At 43.1% G+C, this 20,716-nt stretch overlaps 1 protein-coding gene across 4 annotated transcripts; it reads right to left on the reverse strand.

The window, feature by feature from the left end:
• Positions 1–17,202: 17,202 nt before the first annotated feature.
• LOC115113473 (uncharacterized) lies at positions 17,203–20,287 on the reverse strand. Of its 4 annotated transcripts, none has more exons than XR_010460392.1 (5): positions 18,838–19,295; positions 18,574–18,661; positions 18,300–18,473; positions 18,094–18,195; positions 17,203–17,969 (listed from the first exon to the last, which is right to left on the reverse strand). XR_010460392.1 is itself a non-coding variant. In XM_029641165.2 (5 exons), the coding sequence occupies exons 1-5, from the start codon at positions 18,851–18,853 to the stop codon at positions 17,596–17,598; spliced, it is 774 nt and encodes a 257-aa protein (XP_029497025.2). In that variant the 5' UTR covers positions 18,854–19,297; the 3' UTR covers positions 17,203–17,595. The 4 variants fall into 4 exon arrangements, 1 of the variants encoding a protein (XP_029497025.2); XM_029641165.2 differs by having other exon boundaries at positions 18,574–18,681; positions 18,838–19,297; XR_010460391.1 differs by lacking the exon at positions 18,838–19,295 and adding an exon at positions 19,852–20,287 and having other exon boundaries at positions 17,204–17,969.
• Between the last annotated feature and the right edge of the window lie 429 nt (positions 20,288–20,716).

Genomic DNA, 20,716 nt, shown 5'->3' on the forward strand with positions numbered 1-20,716 from the left:
TAAAGCAAGAGACGAGAATTTGCATGACGTGTTCTGTGTCGTCACCATAGAGATCCGATTAAAGATGTACCAAGGATAAACCACGATAGATCACAGCTTGTTGTTTTCAATGGAAACAATGAGTCATAGTGGGCAGAACAAACAAGGAGGTGGGTAGAGCCAAGCACGCGCTAGTGATATTCTATTGGCGCGTTCTAGTATCTGCATATTTCCGTTAAGGAAGGCCTACTCTGTGAGGAGGGAATTCAGTTAACCTGTTCAACCTACGGGGGCGCTATGTCATTATTGGATAAAAAGACGTGCCCGTTTTAGCGCAATATTTTGTCACGAAATTATGCTCGACTATGCATGGAATTGACAGCCTTGGAAAGACAAAACTCTGACATCTCCAAAACTGCAAAGATATTATCTGTGAGTGCCCCAGAACTAATGCAACAGGCGAAACCAAGATGAAGTTTCATACAGGAAATGCCCCAGATTCTGAAGGCGCTGTGTTCCAATGTCTCCATATATGGCTGTGAATGCGCCAGGAATGAGCCTGCGGTGTCTGTCTATTTCCCGAGGGGTCTGCAGCATTGTGACGTGTTTGTAGGCATATCATTGGAAGATTGACCATAAGAGACTACATTTACCTGGTGTCCCGCCCGGTGTCCTGTGTGCGTAATCTGTAGGTCCATGCGCGGTCCATTTCTTCAGAAGAGAAAGTAAAGTGCCACGATGGATTTTATCTTCGATAGATATGTGAAAAACACCTTGAGGATTGATTCTAAACATCAGTTTGCCATGTTTCTGTCGATATTATGTAGTTAATTTGGAAAAAAGTTCGCGTTTTAATGACTTAATATATATATATTTTTTTTCTTCCCTCCCCAAATGTGATGAACAAAACGGAGCGATTAGTCGACACAAATAATATTTTTTGTAAAAACGGAACATTTGCTATCTAACAGAGTCTCCTCATTGAAAACATCTGAAGTTCTTCAAAGGTAAATTATTTGATTTGAATTCTTTTCTGGTTTTTGTGGAAAATGTTGCATGCTGAATGCTAGGCTTAATGCAATGCTAGGCTATCAATACTCTTACACAAATGCTTGTTTAGCTATGGTTCAAAAGCATATTTTGAAAATCTGAGATGACAGTGTTGTTAACAAAAGGCTAAGCTTGAGAGCAAATAGATTAATTTCATTTCATTTGCGATTTTCATGAATAGTTAACGTTGCGTTATGCAACATATGTTATGCAACATATGAAATATATGTCTCATTGTTTTATCTGTGGGTGCACTACAGAAATCGCTCCGCCATTTCCTGGTTGCTAACTAGGAATATATATAATATACACTGCTCAAAAAAATAAAGGGAACACTTAAACGACACAATGTAACTCCAAGTCAATCACACTTCTGTGAAATCAAACTGTCCACTTAGGAAGCAACAGTGATTGACAATAAATTTCACATGCTGTTGTGCAAATGGAATAGACAACAGGTGGAAATTCTAGGCAATTATCAAGACACCCCCAATAAAGGAGTGGTTCTGCAGGTGGAGACCACAGACCACTTCTCAGTTCCTATGCTTCCTGGCTGATGTTTTGGTCACTTTTGAATGCTGGCAGTGCTTTCACTCTAGTGTTAGCATGAGACGGAGTCTACAACCCACACAAGTGGCTCAGGTAGTGCAGCTCATCCAGGATGGAACATCAATGCGCGCTGTGGCAAGAAGGTTTGCTGTGTCTGTCAGCGTAGTGTCCAGAGCATGGAGGCGCTACCAGGAGACAGGCCAGTACATCAGGAGACGTGGAGGAGGCCGTAGGAGGGCAACAACCCAGCTGCAGGACCGCTACCTCCGCCTTTGTGCAAGGAGGAGCACTGCCAGAGCCCTGCAAAATGACCTCCAGCAGGCCACAAATGTGCATGTGTCTGCTCAAACGGTCAGAAACAGACTCCATGAGGGTGGTATGAGGGCCCGACGTCCACAGGTGGGGGTTGTTCGTACAGCCCAACACCGTGCAGGATGTTTGGCATTTGCCAGAGAACACCAAGATTGGCAAATTCGCCACTGGCGCCATGTGCTTTTCACAGATGAAAGCAGGTTCACACTGAGCACGTGACAGACGTGACAGAGTCTGGAGACGCCGTGGAGAACGTTCTACTGCCTGCAACATCCTCCAGCATGACCGGTTTGGCGGTGGGTCAGTCATGGTGTGGGATGGCATTTCTTTGGGGGGCCGCACAGCCCTCCATGTGCTCGCCAGAAGTAGCCTGACTGCCATTAGGTACCGAGATGAGATCCGCAGACCCCTTGTGAGACCATATGCTGGTGCGATTGGCCCTGGGTTCCTCCTAATGCAAGACAATGCTAGACCTCATGTGGCTGGAGTGTGTCAGCAGTTCCTGCAAGAGGAAGGCATTGATGCTATGGACTGGCCAGCCCGTTCCCCAGACCTGAATCCAATTGAGCACATCTGGGACATCATGTCTCGCTCCATCCACCAACACCACGTTGCACCACAGACTGTCCAGGAGTTGACGGATGCTTTAGTCCATGTCTGGGAGGAGATCCCTCAGGAGACCATCCGCCACCTCATCAGGTGCATGCCCAGGCGTCGTAGGGAGATACAGGCACGTGGAGGCCACACACACTACTGAGCCTCATTTTGACTTGTTTTAAGGACATTACATCAAAGTTGGATCAGCGTGTAGTGTGGTTAGAGAGTAATAGGATACGGCATGTGTCAAAATTGATTGATTGCTGACCTTATGACCTGATGACATGTACAGAATATGTGCCCCCGCCCCGCCCCCCTGTTCGTGTGGTCATGTGTTAGAGGGTGTTTGAACTTTTGGGGCCCATGCCCCCCTCCACCCCCAGTTTTATCTCCCTTTATGGTTGTTATCTATGAAGCAGGAATGTCTGGGGCTATAGATAGCGCTGGGGCCTCAGCATTATAAATGTCCAGAACAAGGCTTGCGAAACCCAGAACCGTAAACCCTATTTTTTAAACATGGATTTTGCGATCAGTGGCAAAGCTGTGATGACTGTAGCCTCGGAGGCAGGACCGCGTCTGAAACATCGAGAAAGGGCAAAGTATACAGCCGCAATATACGATGCACCAAAAAAGCGGTTTTTAAACGTGTATAGAACCCAGATACCGCCCGCAACGGCGCTGAAAGATGAAGTGTTGATGTCTAACGGACAGCATTGGGGGCATCTGTTTGATTACTTGGCCTGTAGCGTGAAACTCTATACGTTAGCCGAAGGAGAAGAATATACCGACCAGAAATTAGGCGTGACTTATGATGTTGAAGACTGGACGGTTTTTCGACAGGTTTTGTGTCCCGAACTGAGCCGTATCACCAAGGGTTACAGCTTGTTCACAGGCTACGAGACCCGTTGGGAAGGTACCCGGACACCTCAGGAAGAGTATTTCACAGAGTTAAATTACAACGTATAAATGGACGGCCTTGCGGGTGCGTGGAATTTTACGTCAGCACCGCGGAAATCCGAAACCAAAACATCAGGGCTGGCGGTTCGGACGGGGATTTCCGGCTTCGAATGCTTATACCCCTTAAAAGCTGGCCTTTAATGGAATTGCAAATGTTGGAGCTGTTGGACGCTCTGTTTGTACAGAGCCAAAAGCGCCAGAGCATTGTACGGATAAAGAAGTGCATAATATATACGAATCCTGAGGATTACGACTCAAAGCAACCCCAAGAAGATACAACGTCAGGAGAGGCAGCCCCCAAAGAAAGCGAGGTAAGCTGTGTTGTTAACCCCGCCCAGATACCCCGAGGGTTGGTTCAAGAATAAAAAGGCTGGTTCTTAAAACCTACAGTTCTTAACCTACGCATTGACCATGGATATTCCTAACGCATACCCGAACTCCGAAACGGCCTGGGCTCCCGACACTAAGGATTGTATGCCTCGCAGCCCTCCATTCTACTCCCCCCTGGCAAGACCCTCGACACCCCCTACCTGTACACAACCTGAGGACGTGTTTGATGGGGTGGTCAGTACTATTTTTGTTGACACAATCAAGGCCTCAGTAGCCGCGCTTTTAGACGTGGTGATTGGAGAATATATACGAGAAAAATGCATCGGTTGTGAGATTAATCACCCCAGCCAGCGAAGGCACCCCTGCCTATACGATCCCCCAAGATACTACTTCTTCAACAATTTTGAGGCGCTGGTGAAAAGACTTTGGTCCCGCCGGTTTATACCATCGCTGGTCAGAGCCCTGGAGGCTATGGGCCTTGTGCCGTCTATCCCCAGAGTTTACGGGGTAACCGAAGCATTCCTACACGAGCTAAAGGAGGCAATTCACATACACCAGAAACTCAAAGAAATCCGACACACCCTGGTGGAGGATAACAAATACAGGGAGGCTGTGGTGTCGGATGTGTTGGCTTTCTGGCTCAATAAACCCCAAGAGCCCGAGTGACATTTTTGTTATTTAGATGTAGAGCAATGGGTAACTATATGTATACGATGTTAGATAGAATAAATACATTTTTTCTTTTGAGAGAACTTACAAGTGTTATGCATCAAATTATTGAAAATAAAGTGAACAATGTCTCGTTCTACAAAACCCCCAATTCCGGGGCTAATGTAGAGCGTGTTTTGAAAATGGACCAAATCATGACTCATGTACGCCATGCTGGCGAGGTTCTACAATGGACACAAATGGTAACCCGGCTTGGTGGTGATTCTGAAGAACTAGAAACAACCTTGTCTAAGATTTTACTTTATTTGTTTGAAACACCCTTTAATTGTACCATGTATCATATTTGTTGTTTATATACTTTTATAGCGGATGTGTCTGTTGTAAAAATTCAGCGAAACAAACCTGTTAATCTAACCCAAATATACAAGGTTTTACATGATTCGATCATAGAGAAAGGGGGGGCATGTATCCTGCAACGAATTAGGGATTGTCTGTATACGTAATACCTAATGTTTTCATGAAAATAAAAAATCCCAAAAATGAAAATGAAATGTTGTTGTTATTTGAAAGTGGCTCATTAACATTATTGTACCTCAGAGAGGCAAGAAGGATGGCAGAGCAGATTTTGAAAAACATTTATTATAATCCCTCTAACCCGGGGTCTTATGGTGGTAAGGAGCGTTTACAGCGCGCTTTAGCCGAAGAAACAGGTCACAGGTTAAGCGATGCTAAAGTCACTGAGTGGCTATCCGAACAAGATGCGCACACTCTACATCACATATGTCAGAGTCAAGGCCCGCGGGCCACATCCGGCCCGCAAGAAGGTTTTTTACGGCCCCTGGGATGATCTTGATTTATTATTAGAACCGGCCCGCAGCAAGCCGGCAGCCCGCAGATCTTTTACACGCACCAATACTACATTTCCCACAATGCAAAGGTGACGCACCGAGCAGTAGGCTGCTTCATTTCAATATTTATTGGCACAGCAGTCGTCAGCATCACAGTAAAATTAACTTTCAGATACCCATCAAAAATGGCAAAACGGAAGGTGGATACTGAGAACCGGGGTTTCAAACAAGGTGGGAGTCGGAGTATATGTTCACGAAGGTAGCTGGAAAACCTGTGTGTCTTCTGTGTGGAGAAAGTGTGGCGGTACTGAAAGAGTATAATCTGAGACGACATTATGAAACGAAACACGCGGACAAAAACAAGAATATGGACATGGAACAAAGGCTACAAAAGGCAGAGGAATTAAAACGAGGCCTCAAATCTCGACAGGCTCTGTTCAAAAAGCCAAATCACAAGGCCAGGCTGCTGTCAAGGCCAGTTTTATTTTGGCAGAAGAGATCGCTAAATCAGCCCGGCCATTTACGGAGGGGGATTTCATCAAAAACTGCATGATTAAAGTTTGTGACGAAGTTTGCCCAGAAAAAGGCAACTCTTTTTAAATGTGAGTCTGAGCAGAAACACCATTGCCGAGAGAGTAGACCAGTTGTCCATCAATCTAAAAGAGCAGCTTGTGAAAAAGGGAAAAGATTTTATTGCATATTCCTTGGCTGTGGATGAGAGCACCGACATTTCTGACATTGCCCAGTTGTCAATTTTCATCCGCGGAGTGGACTCCAACCTAAGCGTGACAGAGGAGTTTTTGGCTTTACGTCCTATGCATGGCACAACTACGGGGCATGATTTGTATGAAGAGGTGTCAAGATGTGTAAATGAGATGGAGCTGCCTTGGGAAAAACTCGTGGGTTTGACAACCGACGGAGCACCTGCGATGTGTGGACACAGGAGCGGACTGGTGGCGAAGATACGGGAAAAGATGCAAGAGGAAAACGCGACAGGTGAGCTGACAGCTTATCATTGTATCATACACCAGGAAGCGTTGTGCGGTAAAGCCTTGAAAATGGAGCATGTAATGAGCATCATCACGCGCACAGTTAACTTTATCAGAGCCAAAGGTTTGAATCACCGCCAGTTCAAGGCATTTCTGACGGAGTTAGAAACGGAGCATGGTGATTTGCCTTATCACACAGAGGTGCGATGGCTAAGCCAGGGAAAGGTGCTTCAAAGATGTTTCGAGCTTCGTGAGGAGATTTGTCTGTTCTTGGACAGCAAAGGGAAAGACACAACACAACTCCGAGACGAAATGTTTCTGTGTGAAATGGCTTTTCTGTGTGACATTACGAGTCATCTGAATGCAATAAACTTGCAGCTGCAGGGTCGGGATCGTGTCATCTCTGATATGTACAGTACAGTGAAGGCATTTAAAACCAAACTGACTCTGTGGGAGACGCAGATGCGGAAAGAAAATTTGAGCCACTTTCCCAGCTGCCAGACCATGAAAGAGAAGCTCTCTACCAGTGCGTTCCCGAGCACACAGTTGGCTGATAAAATAGGTATGCTTGCCGCTGACTTTCGACGCCGATTTGCTGACTTTGAAGCACAAAAAGCAGGTTGGAACTGCTCGGTAACCCATTTGCTGTTGACGTGGAAAGCTCACCACCAAACCTCCAAATGGAGTTGATTGACCTCCAATGCAATGATGCACTGAGGGCAAAATATGCGGCAGTGGGTGCTGCGGAGTTCGCCCGTTTCCTCCCGGCACAATGCCCCAGCTGCGCATCCAGGCTGCTCAAACGTTGTCTATGTTTGGCAGCACATACCTGTGTGAACAACTGTTTTCTTTGATGAACCTGAACAAAACATCACACAGAAGTCGACTTACTGCTGAACACCTCCACTCAATTCTGAGGATTTCTTCAGCTCAGAGCCTTACCCCGAACATTGATGAACTTGTGGAAAAGATGGGACACCACCAAGTATCACCCTCAACCTCAAACAAGTGAACATTACTGTGCAATCACATATTTAGAGTTTTTACTCAGTTCAAGTTTAAAAGTTAAAATTTAATATTTGTTTTCACTGCATGTTACTTCTCCTTAAACAAAGTGTTGTTTTTGATTAATAGATTTTTGCACTTTATTTTTTTGTATTTCAATCCAATTATATTTTAAAAATATTTCAGTTGAGTGGATGATAGAAAATTGCTATTATTGTTTTTTCTTTGAAGTAAATTTAGCCCACTTTTGCTAAAATAGAAAATATAGTCTACTGATGGTGCCTTGAATACCGGTTTCTTTCATTTAATGTTCATGTTATGGGGATATTTATATAAAGGAAATTTGTCTTTTGTGTCTGTTGAAAATTAAAGATTACTGACAGAGCCATAAGAAAATATTGCTTTATTTATCTGATCATATTGTAATATATTTGTTAGGTTTTCAGTAGGTTCAATTAGGTTCACTAGACTATATGCGTCATTTAAAAAATTTTCAATGAACATTCGAACAGTCCGGCCCTCGTCTTGTAGCTGATTTTTTTATTTGGCCCTCCGTCCATTTGACTTTGACACCCCTGCTCTACATAAACCCGTGAGAAAACATTTTCCTAGAAATAGAGTTTTTTCTACACACCCATTGTCCCAATTTCAGGCGGATCTATGTGACATGCAGGCCCTTGCAGATAAAAATGAAGGAAACCGCTACATGCTAACGGTCATAGATATTTTCTCTAAAATAGCTTTTGTCCGGGTCTTAAAGAATAAGAGCGGCGCTGAGGTGACCAGGGCATTTGCCTCTATCTTGAAGGAAGGAGGCGCCCCCAAGAAAGTGCAGACCGATGGAGGAAAATAATTTTTTAATAAGACCTTTCAGAAACTAATGAAAAAGCACAATATAGTACATTTTGCTACAGGATCGGATTTGAAAGCTTCTGTGGTTGAACGCTTTAACAGGACTCTGAAGGAGAGGATGTGGCGCTATTTTACAGCGCACAACACGCATAGATATATAGATATAGTTCAAGATTTAGTAATTGCGTATAACAATAGTTATCATAAAAGTATAAGGATGAAACCCTCCGAAGTCTCTTCGGAAAACTCTTTTCAAGTCTTTAAAAATCTGTATGGTTTGCTCCCTCTTCGCCGTAAGAAAAAAATACATTTTAAATTTATTGTGGGGGACTTGGTTCGTATATCCAAGTTGAGGGTGTTTTCGATAAAAATACGTGCAAGGATACAGTGATGAGCTTTTCACGGTTACAGAATGTCTGCCGCGCATACCCCGGTCTACATATTAAAAGATTATGACGGGGAACTTATAACGGGATCTTTTTATGAGCAGGAATTACAGAAGGTAACGGTTGGTAAAGACAAGGTGTTTCACGTAGAGGAGATTCTAGATCAAAAGAGAGAAAGGTCAAAAATGGGTGCTGGTCCGCTGGAAAAACTGGCCGCTAAAATTCAACAGCTGGGTATTAGAGAAGGATGTAGTGGAGGCATCAGGGGTTAATTTAAACCCCCATGCATGATAAAATACATCCTCATTCGGGTGTACACCGGAGGGCATAATGGAACACAGCGGCTTCTACCTGACTCTCCCCAGTAATGCGTCAGCACACATATATCGTAATAATCAGAGTTCTAATTATACAACCAATTTTCCAAAGCCTATAGAGTTATCAGAGGCCTGGGAAGTAGGGCTCAGCGAGATTACATACCCCCATAGCTGGTATAATATCAAAGATAAGGACCGGGAATTTTATTTCAAAAAGTTAACGGAACCTGCTAAATTTATTAAGGTTAAAAAAGGGTTCTATAGAACCGTCGAAAGGCTCGTCTCCGAGTTGAATGAACGGCTATCGCAGAACAGTATGGAAATATTCCTGATGTACAACCCTATAAATAAAAGGGTACAAATCTCAGGAGATGCTTCCGGGGATAAAGACCAGTGGTAATTTAGCCTACATGTTAGGGATGGGGCCCAATACATGGACGTATGTGAGAGATAAATTATTCCCATTCCCCGCGGATATACATGCAGGATTTTACAACATATTTGTGTATACCGACATCATATCATATCAAAGGGTCGGAGACAGCTGTGTGCCACTCCTGAGAACGGTTCATATAGATGGAAAGGATGGGGACATCGTCACTGTCACCTACGACAAGCCACACTACGTACCTGTAAGCAAGAAATATATTGAAAACATTCTTGTTGAGCTTAAAACGGATCAGAACGAAAACATTGAATTTACTTATGGTAAAACGATTGTAAAACTCCACTTTAGACCCACCAAAACCTCTCTACATATATAATATTAGTATTATATATTTTATATACATAATACATCTAAATTAAAATGATGGAACACCGACATCTCGACCCTAACCGGTATGTCACATACTATGTGGATCAAGTGGGTAATGGGTTACCAGGATATTATGGATCGCCCACCATGTATGGTTCGGGGATCGGAGGGATATTTCGTAATCTCTTTAGGATGGTTTTACCGTTTATGAAGAGAGGCTTCAGCATAGCCAAACCGCATTTAAAATCAGCAGCAAAAAATATAGTAAGTGAGGTTGTCGCCAATGCGATAACCAGAAGGGCGTCACCAGATGTCGAGAGTCAAGAAGGCTCGGGGTTGATGATGTTGTCTCGAAGACCGAAAAAGAGACCGCCAGGTATAAGGCGAAGACTTGAGCCTAAAAAACGGAGGTTAACGGTTAAAAGAAACTCAAAGACGGGGTAAAGTTAGTCAAAGACGGGGTAAAGTGAGGAGGTCTGGACCAAAAACGGTAAAAAGAATACTCGGAAGTATTTTCTAAAAGAACAAGCACCATGGCTCTTTTACACCGCATGTCCTCTGAAGCTATAAAAACAGAGCTCGATCTTTTCACGGCCCCCTTAACCCAACATTCAGTAGAGAGGTCCAGTTATGTGGAGATAGCCCCACTCTCTGCCATTACAGACAACGGCCCCATAGAGTTTTTCATACCAGGCCACGGTGACAACTATCTGGACCTCAACAACACCTTGGTGCATTTGCGTCTAAAAGTAACCAAAAGAGATGGTACTGATATTGCAAACGATGCCAAAGTGAGTCTCATTAATTACCCAGTGGCCACCATCTTCTCCCAAGTGGATGTGACTTTGGGGGAACGGCTAATCAGTCAAAGCAGTGCCACATACCCCTACCGTGCCATCATGGAATGCTTACTCAACTACTCTGAAGACACTCTCAAGACCCAATTCAGCGCAGGGCTTTTTAGCAAGGATACTGCAGGAGGCTCTATGGAATCGACAGACCCATCCACAGGTGCAAATAAAGGCCTGGCCGCCCGGGCTCGCTACTGTGCAGAATCTCGAGAGTTTCATCTGCTAGGCCCTATACACTCTGACATTTTCTTTCAAGAACGTTTACTCTTAAATGCGGTTGATTTAAGACTAAAATTAACCAGGGCCAAGGATGAGTTTTGCCTAATGTCTGCAACGGATGGGGACTTTAGCTTAAAAGTGTTGGGGGCCACGCTTTTTATTAAAAAAGTATCGGTTTCTCCGGCAGTTCGTCTGGGTCACTCACAGGCTTTGCTGAAAGGAAATGCCCTTTACCCTCTCCAAAGAATTACCATGAAAACCTTTAGCATACCTGTGGGCAGCAGAATCTTCAGTCAAGAAAACCTATTTCTAGGCCATTTACCGCGATACGTAGTTATAGGTTTGGTTGATCACGCCTCCAATACGGGCAGCTTAAATAAAAAAAACTTTAATTTTCAACACTTCAATGCAGAGTATGTCGCTCTGTGTCAGGACGGACGTCAGGTCCCTGCTAAGGCTTTCCAACCGCAATTTAATAACAACATATCTGTGCGAGAATTTTACAATCTATTCCTGGCTACCGGGAGGCATCTAAAAGATCTCTCTTTACCTATTGACAGAAATGATTTTGCCGAGGGTTACACAATGTATGCTTTCAATTTATCCCCAGATGATGACACCTCAGGAAATCTTTCTGTGGTGTCCCAAGGTAACCTCAGGCTGGAAATGCGTTTCCGTACACCTTTAGCCTGTACGGTTAGCATGATTGTTTATGCCTGCTCTGATTCAATCTTGGAGGTGAATAGCCGAAGACAGGTTTTAGTAGATTATTATTAAGGATCGTTGAGCAAAAGACATGAATACCCAAGAGTTGGAAGGGCTGATGAGCCGACTGATTGGAAAACAATTTTGCGGAGTGTTGGCTTGTGATGAATTACCTATGGAGAAATGGAAGGTGCGGCCTGCAATGTTTATTGTCAATACCCATCCTAAAAACATGCCGGGTGAACATTGGCTAGCTGTGACCTTAGAAGAGGAAGGAGGAAGAAAAATCGAAACTTTTTTTGATTCCTATGGTTTCCCACCCGGTTTTTCACATTTCCCCAAATCTATTAAAGAATTTCTGACCAAAAATGGCTCAAAGATATACTACAATATCAAACAGGTGCAAGATACCCTTTCAACGACATGCGGTCAACACTGTGTATTCTACCTATGCCAAAGAGCCCGGGGAGTTTCTTTTGAAGATGTTATGTCTCTTTATAAGGATGATTTAAGAAGTAATGATAAAGTTGTAGCTTGTTTTGTTAGAAAATATCAAAAGTGTTCAAATGTGTATCCTCTAAGAACGTGTAATCAAGGCGTATGCTCACGCCAAATGTTTCAAGAATGCCAAATGTTAAATTGCTTATTTTTCAAATAAAATTTATTGAATTTAATCATAGTCATTCAAAAGTCATTCAAAAGGCTAACCACCCAGAGAGATCGGGATTAGGGAAAGGTCCAGAGGCGTTCAGGGGGGTAAATGGGTTATCGTCATTCATTTCATAAGGATGCGAGGGTTTTGGGGCATCTTTAGGGGTGCTGTATCTCGGTGACGGTTTGTGTTTTAAAGAGTGAATCTGTTGCCGAATCTTATAGTTGGGTACACCCGAGAGGGGTATGTTGAGGATGGCCAGGGCCTTAAGAAACTGAAGCCACCCTGGAGGTCTTCGGTCATCAGCCACCTTGTGGGCAGATGTGGTACTTTTAAGCAAGTCAAGTATATGTGAACCCTTGACAACAGCCCCTGAAGGATAAACTCTCCTTTGTCATTCCAAGTAGCTGCCCCATTTGAGTCTTTTAGCTTGTTCATAATGTAGCTAACATTTTTCCTGTTACGTGCCGGAACATGGGTTAACAAGTCATGCATAACTTTATCTTCAACAGGCATTTGATCTTCAGATGGTAAGCTCGCAGGTACCGGCCTTACAGGGGCGTGGCTCTCGCGAGGCTCGTCATCTTTTAAAGGGTCCTGTAGGGAAATAGTTAAATGGCCTGTCTCTCTCTCCCCTTGTTTCACCAAGGACAAATACCTTTGCAAGAGGTTTGTGTATTTTTGGACCTTATCATAGGGGTTCAATCCTTTTTGATTCAAAATATCCTTCATGGCCGTACCCAAATCATTTTCCGCTGTTTGTCTGATATTTTCGGGGGCCCCTGCATTTGTTTTTTTAAGTCTATCCAACTCTTGTTGTGGCACCAGATACATTTTATTGGCCATCACCCTATGTGTTCAACCACCACGTCGGGCTGCAATAAGGCTGGTGATGAAGGGCACGGCTATACTTAGTAAAGGTAGAATAAAACCGCCAGACTGTTGTATGCTATGTCGTTTCTTTTGAAGACTGACCCTTTTATTGGCAAAGAGCTTGATCGAGGTCTTTTGTCTCTTTAATTTTTTCAATTGTGTCAGGGTGAGTGGAATGCGTCCTTTGAGAAGATTCAAAGCAATCTCACATAGGGATAATATGAGATCTGAAGAACAGTGACCCAAGATGGCCTTCCGTTCATTAGATGTAGCCCCAACTAGGCTTCTCAAGAGGGGCAAGTTTCTTTTTAAACGCAGAGACATAGCGGCTACTTTTTTTTAGGAATGTACACAGCCGGCCACTCCCACGGGAACAGACCGGTTCGTAGCCTCAGGTGTTCTGGAGTATTTGCTTTTAAATCCATGATTAAATAAGAAAATGGCGCTTGGGTTGCGTCCTCGTAGCTCTCCATAAAGTAGGATTTCCTTCCGGGTACATCTGCTGAGCTAGAGTGTTAATTTGTAGTTTGTCTCTAGGATTTTTGAACAAAACCATGTAATTGGCGTTCAAACTGATGGTGCGGCTATTTTTACCTTGGTGAAACACATTCTGCACCAAGTAAAGCACGGACAGGTTTCTATGATGAGTATATTGGGTAAACGCTCGGGCAATTTCGGGATGTTCGCTACCTGCAAATAGCATATCGTCCAAAACCAACAGATTGTTTTTATGAGGAGGTAAAAGTTCATCATCAGACAGGGTATCAGGTATTCCTTCAACAAACTTGATTTTTATTGTCTTCAACAATTCATCATACAGAGGTTGATAACATGAATAACACCACACAACATTATCAGGCTTTTGAGATAACACATGTTCAGAATTCTCTAAAATACTTTTTACAAAACAAGTTTTACCACTATTCGAAGGCCCTGCGATTAAGGCCGAAAATGGTAGTTGCAACCGGGGGTCAAAACCTTCTACAGCAGTCATTATATCTTAAGCTTTAAGACCCCTGTAGCTTGTAGCATAAGTCAACAACCAAAGGGGTAATGTGGTCCAGTCAGGCAAAAGCAGTCTCTTGTCATAGACAACTCTGAATCATAGACAACCCTGAATCTTTTAGTAAGTGGGGCCTTCCTCAGATGGAAGCCCTTTATTATACACAACAATCTTTTTGTAGGAGCTCAAAATCTCAAAGTCACTATTCCTGTCATTTAGGAACCACCCCTCAAACAAACGTGTGATTGATTCCTAGTTTTTACACGAGGTGTATTTTTTTTCATAGTTTTTGAGTCACGCCTGACACACTGCGGCCTGTAGCATAAGTCAGTAGCCATAGGGCAATGTAGTCCCGTCAGGCAAAAGCACTCTCTTGTCATAGACAACCCTGAATCTTTTAATGAGTGGGGCATTCCTCAGATGGAAGCCCTTTTTATCCCTAACAATCTTTTTGTAGGAGCTCAAAATCTCCAAGTCACTATTCCTGTCATTTAGGAACCCCTCGACCAAGCGTGTGATTGATTCCAAGTTTACACGCTGGGCATTTTCATAGTTTTGAGTCACTCCTTTGGCTTTCAATACCTTGTGATTCTTTAGCGTTCTAAAAGCATAGCTTTTGGGCCCACAGGATGACCATTCTGTGATATGGTCACCCTCTGCGAGTTCGCTCGTTAAGCCACCCAGATAGTTGCTGAGTGGGGGGCTCCAATCCCCTGGTTTGCTTACATAGACCACAGAGTCTGTGTCGTGGTAAAGTACCCGCCTCTGAAGCTGCTCCATGAGCTTGTACAGTTCAAGTCGGCCATAGGCCGTGGTAAATGCTGCAAGAAACACATTTACATTACCCGGGGGTAGAACCCACTTCTTGTTACGGCGCCATTGCACCAAGGCAATGTCTTGACTCAAGAATGAAAAATGTGAAATTTCGTATTGGTCCGAAAAAATGAATTCCAAAAATTCTTCAGGGTCTTTAATAATCGACGTTGTCAACATATTACACCTCTGCGCTAATTTGCCCCAAAGCGAATTTAGGTAAAATTTCGACACATTTCGTTTGGTTTTGTTGACCTCTATTCTGTCAGGGTCAAGAAGGATGCCTTCTCTGTCATGATAGTCTTGAATGTACCTGTCTTTACTTTCTTGATCTGTGACCGATGCAGGATAGCCTGAAGCCATTTGCTTACATCTCAAGAAGGTCTTGATGTACTCTTTAAAAAGAGTGTCTGATTTCTTTGGAAAGTTCCATACTTCAAAGATTTTGGCCACACGATACCCCATCTCTAAAGCCTTAGAGAATTCAGCTGTGACCCATACACCTGTCAGTGCTCTTTCTTGATCTGTGTGATCACATGGGGTTTGTTGTATGTTTTCACTGCAGGTGCGACAAAGGGGAAAGAAAAGTTTTCCTTGAGGGCCCCTGTAAGGCAACACAGGTATAAACAAACCCCTTGGAGGGTAGACTGTTGCTTTGATCAGACCAAAATAGTTTTGAGGTAAGTCAAAATCACGATGAATAATTTCAGGATGACCTATAGGATAGCATGAGGAACTCATTACATGCGGATAAAGGGATGTAAAATCCACATAGCCTATTGTCTCGTCGGGTTGCGCTACATACCTCAATGTCAAAGCATTGGTACGGCCGCCATACAAGGCCTGTCTTGGCTCCAGAGGTTCTGGGATGTCAAAGCTGGAAAGGAATGCTTGAACATGAGGATCAGACTTTTTGAGGGCTGTCCATTCGTGCTCCCACAAAACAACCACTTTTAGACCGTAAGTAGCCTGTAACGAATCAACTTTGTCTTGAAACTCTTGGTACATTTCCCCAAAAGTCTTTTGGGTTAGGACACATATGTTCTGGGGCACAAAGCAAGATTTGCAACCATGGAAGAAACAACCGTTGTACTCATACACGGTCTCAACCCCGTCAATCTTGGTGTAGCCATCTACATGGTAAGAGCCAATCGGAACCTTCTGCAGACCACTTTTCCCCCGTGAATGTCATGGTAGATACAAAAATAGGCAAATGATCCCCCGATTGCTGATTTGTCTCAAAATCATAGAACACATATTTCTCTGAAGGTTCATCTTCAGCCAAGGGCTGAATATAACACTCGTGTGGTACTTCTTGAACCACTTCAGCATTTCTGCTTTTCAGACCCCCTTTACAGATTGGACACTGTAGGATTCCACAAACATGTGGTTTAGGGCTATCTATTTTAAGGCTGTAATTGCAATGAAATTTTGGGCATTTCTTGTTAATGGCACAAATGCTTACAGATTTACAGGCCTTAGGGTGCCATGTTTCAATTTTGTGTTTATCGTAACAGTAGGTCGAACGACATGTGCGATGGCAATCCTCACATGGTGTCAAGTTTAGGGTCTGCATAGGGCACTCGGCATCCTGACATACAGAACAGTTATAACGGCACGAGTGCCCCCCCTTTCGGCTGTAGCCGGTATGGCAGGATCTACACACATAGGTTGCCCCTAGGAACGCTGTGACGTTTGTAACGGCATAGTAATGTTCGTTTTGCACATAAAAGTACAGAATCTGGGGGTGCGGTTGGGGGGTGTTTTGGAACTTCAAGAGAGCTGCATTAGCTCTACTGTGGTACAAAACCACAATCTTGATATTCAGAAGGTTTTCAAATTTGACAATGTCTGAGAATGCCACGCCTTCATGGATCCCGAGACCCACCGCCGTTTGGATCTCTCTAGCCTTTTGCAATGCCGTCAGATCAGTACATCCGGGGTTAAGTAAATGCGCTAGGCCTATTGCAAAACATAGCTTATTATCGTGATTGTGAACGTTTATGAGGTAGGCCCTTTTATTGCTTATGATTTCTGACTGCATTAGGCTATCAAGCTGCCTTCTCTGCCCACCGCCCCCCTGTGGTTGACGTATTATTTGCACTACAAGCTCTAGGGTCCGATCGGCTATGATGGCTAAATTTGACTGAACAAGGCGTTCTACCAGCGCTGTAAATTGTTCAAGATCTGCTTCGCCATTGGGTAAAATAAGAGATACTGAATTATGCAGGCTATCTCCACATATTTCCAACTGTAAGACATCACGAGGTTCGCCATAATCTCTTGCTGTTTCTAACAGGTCATTCAGAGTGTCCATTATCATCATGTAAAATACAGCATAGTCAAGATTCTGATTCACACATAGGAAATTGAAAAACTGTTGAATCTCTGTATTGTTGAATTTATTCCTGTACACACCCCTGACACGTCTATCATGAACATCTGCCGCCAGATTTATTAGACAATTGTCCAATTCCCCAAAAACATCTTGTGGCGTTTCAGACTCTACGGACCTAGGCGTTACGGGTTGTGTTATCGCTGTCGGGGTTGTCGGGGCCGAAATTGTCTGACTCTCGTTCATACGATTAATTAAGGTTATGAGGGCTTCGGGAATCTGGGATAACATGTTTTCCTCAACCCCCCCTGACTGGTTCATACGATTAATCATTTCTAAGAGTTCGGCTGGAATCTGTGTTAATATGCTTTCATCTAACGTTCCTGAATCGTTCATACGTCTTATAACTTCTAGGAGTTCGTCTGGAATCTGGGATAAGAGGCTTTCAACTGTCTCCCCGTGTTGCGTTAGTTCTGCCATTTTTGGATAATTAAGAGTGTTCGTTTTTTTTTTTCTTTCTGTAATGGTTGGTGTTACATGTATGATTTTAGCGTCTGTATTTGCGTTTTTTAATGGGGTTGCTGTTTAACATGCGTGGAATTGTTCTATGCCAGAATAACATATCGTCTCTGTACTGTCTCTCAATTAAATCCCCCAGTCGTTTGTATAGCAAAACATTCCTCGATTTCAAAGCCCTGGAAAATAATGTGAAAAACCTTTCTTGTTCGGCTGCAGGTACTGAGGCCGTAGAATTGACTGGGTCTATAAGGTTGGCCGCATCACAGAATAGCTGGTCATCAACATCTGACATGTCATTAAAAACAGGTCTCTTGGGTGTTTCATTCGGAATGCTCGGGGCGCCGGAATCCCCCAGCTCTAGATTTATGTGGTCGTCTGTGCCGTTTTTCGCCGGTGCGGAGTCTGAATGAAAATAATACATACATAATTACGTTATTAGATATAAAAATATATATGTTAGCTACATACAAATGTCAAATACCTTTCCGTTATAATAATATATATTAACAGTACATAGTTAAAATACCTCGGCTTTTTTGGCGCTTGTTGTGACGAATCGCCGAAACCGGGGGTGTGTGACTTTTTCCCTCTAGCGTTCCAGATTCTGCTGGGTCTGTCTCCGGGCAGTCTGAAAAAACATTATTTGTCCTTGTTTTAACATAGTCTATCAACAGATCTATAACTAATAAAAAGGCTGATAACTAATAACAAAACTGTATAATGGTCCCATACCTTGTCCCTGGAGCGCCGGCTCGTGAAGCAGCAAGTTCCCGGCCCAACAGTAGTTTTCGGGTGGGCTTGATTCTGAGCAGTGTACTTGGGCCACAGTGAACGGTAGAATTGCATCAAAGTCCTGCGTGTCAGCTGTCCATAACGCATCCTTTATCATAAAGGGCTGTATGTCGGCTGTAAATACATAAAATAGTTTTAAAAAATAGTACAACCTATTTTTTAAATGTTTATATATAAATATTTCTTGGGTATGTGTTTAATTATAAGGACTTACAACGAAAAAAGGCCGTTGGTGATTGTCTGCCAGACTTTTGCTCCTGCGAACCCCCATCATGTTCCAGATCAGGTAAATCGCGTAAAAGCTGCGTAAATGTCGGGGATCCTAGATTCCATTAGACAATGTTAACAGTTATACGCTATATCTACACTTTTTATTTTTATTTTTTTAACCTATATTGGGCTTTTGGCCTGAAATACCCAAATAACTAGGGTTTAATATTCAAACAAATCTTAAAATATGTTTTTTTCATTTACTCACCTCCAGAAATATCCATTATGCGAGATTCCCTTATTCCGAATATTATTATTATTATTTTAATCTGTCCGTGCAGCTCAATATTCGGGCCTTTATGTTTGCGCTAAAGCAATGCTGACAACGTTAAAAAATAGTTCTGTCCCTAACTATCTAAAAGTTCGGAATGAGTTTTTTTGAGAGATGTATGCTACACCCCAACCCATGTATGTCTGGTTTAGAGAACACAGGCTGTGAATTCAAACAACAGGAGGGGATGTCGTGACATTCTGTCTGCAAACGGGGTGTGTGGGGGCCGCAGATTAGAGATATCTATGTTTAACCCCCGCTGTTCGGCTGATATCTCGACATGCCTTATGCATGATAGTGCACACCTTGGTTTCAAACGGTTCTCTACAGATAAGAGTTCTGGGACCCCCCAACCTTAGGATTTATGTTACACACACAACCAACCACACACACACACACACACACACACACACACAAACACACACACACACACACACACACGCCTGTTGCTCCGCCTCAAGACCCCTCCCCACACACACACAAACACTCTGATTCTATTTTACTTCGCGACAGAGTTGGAAGACGTTGTTAAATAGGTTTTTCCCATAGTTAAAGGGTGAGATACCGTTTTTAAACATTCCTTTTATTGAATTCCAAAATATTTCGTACAACCTTTAAGACATGTTTGAATTAAGTAACCCATTTGAATAATATTTAAACATGCAGCACACGTGTTTTATGTAAAAAAAAAAAAAAACTTGGATGCAGGTCTTTGTACATTATTACAAACTTTAATAAAACGTAATGTTCATAACATACCCAATGTAGGAATAGACTATAAAATAATACATGTTTTTTTTTCAGATCTTACAGTTGTCTGCGCCAGACCCTAGCTTGAGAGAAAAGAGCGCTACCCCTTAGTTAAATGGGGGGGGGGTATACATTTTCAAAAATTAACACCTACATTTTAACACACGTTATAATTCAACATTTATTTTAACTATTTCTTACAGATATATGGGGTCCTGTTAGCCCTGAACATTATCCGTTTCCAATTCCCCATCACAAAGTCTTTTCCGCGCTCCGTCGAAGCTCTGTCCACTTTCCTGCCAGGGAAAGATCCGCCTTCGAACTTGTTGTTGTTCCGGTGTATGTCTCAACGATAACCTATGTTGTTCCGGGGTATCTCTCAACGATAACCTAGGCCATCGCCGTAATTGTTCACGATTTTCGAAAAGACTGTCCAGCTTATTCATCAGGGTTCGGAAAATGTGGTAAACGCGCCATTTAAAACTGAACATTATTTGGAAAAAATGTACATCCTTGCATGCTTTGGAGGATACATATGGACTGACCGTTTTCGTAGCATTTGACCTGTCAAATTGTTCACATGCTAAAATTGTCACTCTGGAGTCCGGGGTATACCCCATGGATGTGACTCTCAGGGCCATTAGATCCTGACGTCCACAGACTTGTTCTTCCAATGCATATCCTGGCAGCCTTGAAGCACTCATGGCATGTTCCATTTGACACAAAGCTAGCCTTATTTTAAGCCATTCTCGCATCCTTAGCGCTAGAGAAAAAGGCTCGGGTTCTGCACGATAAAAGGGTTGGGACACGCTGTCTGTGAATATCTTAACCGTAGATTCCTCCGGGTTGAATATGTACGAAATATGGCCCTCGCTTGTACACAGAAATCCGTTAAAACATTCGGGAGCCTCTACCAAAATATCCTCCAAGCTTTTGGCGTTGGGTTCGTGACATGAGCTACAGAGCACTCCGAGAATTCCCCTTGTAGACATATTTTTAGATGCTTAATATTCAGGTCTTAAAAAATGGCTTGTTCTGGACATTTATAATGCTGAGGCCCCAGCGC

Source organism: Oncorhynchus nerka, linkage group LG21 (assembly GCF_034236695.1).
Source record: "Oncorhynchus nerka isolate Pitt River linkage group LG21, Oner_Uvic_2.0, whole genome shotgun sequence".
Classification (NCBI taxonomy): domain Eukaryota; kingdom Metazoa; phylum Chordata; class Actinopteri; order Salmoniformes; family Salmonidae; genus Oncorhynchus; species Oncorhynchus nerka.

Coding starts and splice junctions, on each gene's coding strand:
- LOC115113473 (XM_029641165.2), bottom strand. Junction 18,474..18,573: donor ACCAACGGCCTTTTTTCGTT/GTAAGTCCTTAT, acceptor ATGTATTTACAG/CCGACATACAGCCCTTTATG. Junction 17,970..18,093: donor CAAGCGCCAAAAAAGCCGAG/GTATTTTAACTA, acceptor ATTTTCATTCAG/ACTCCGCACCGGCGAAAAAC.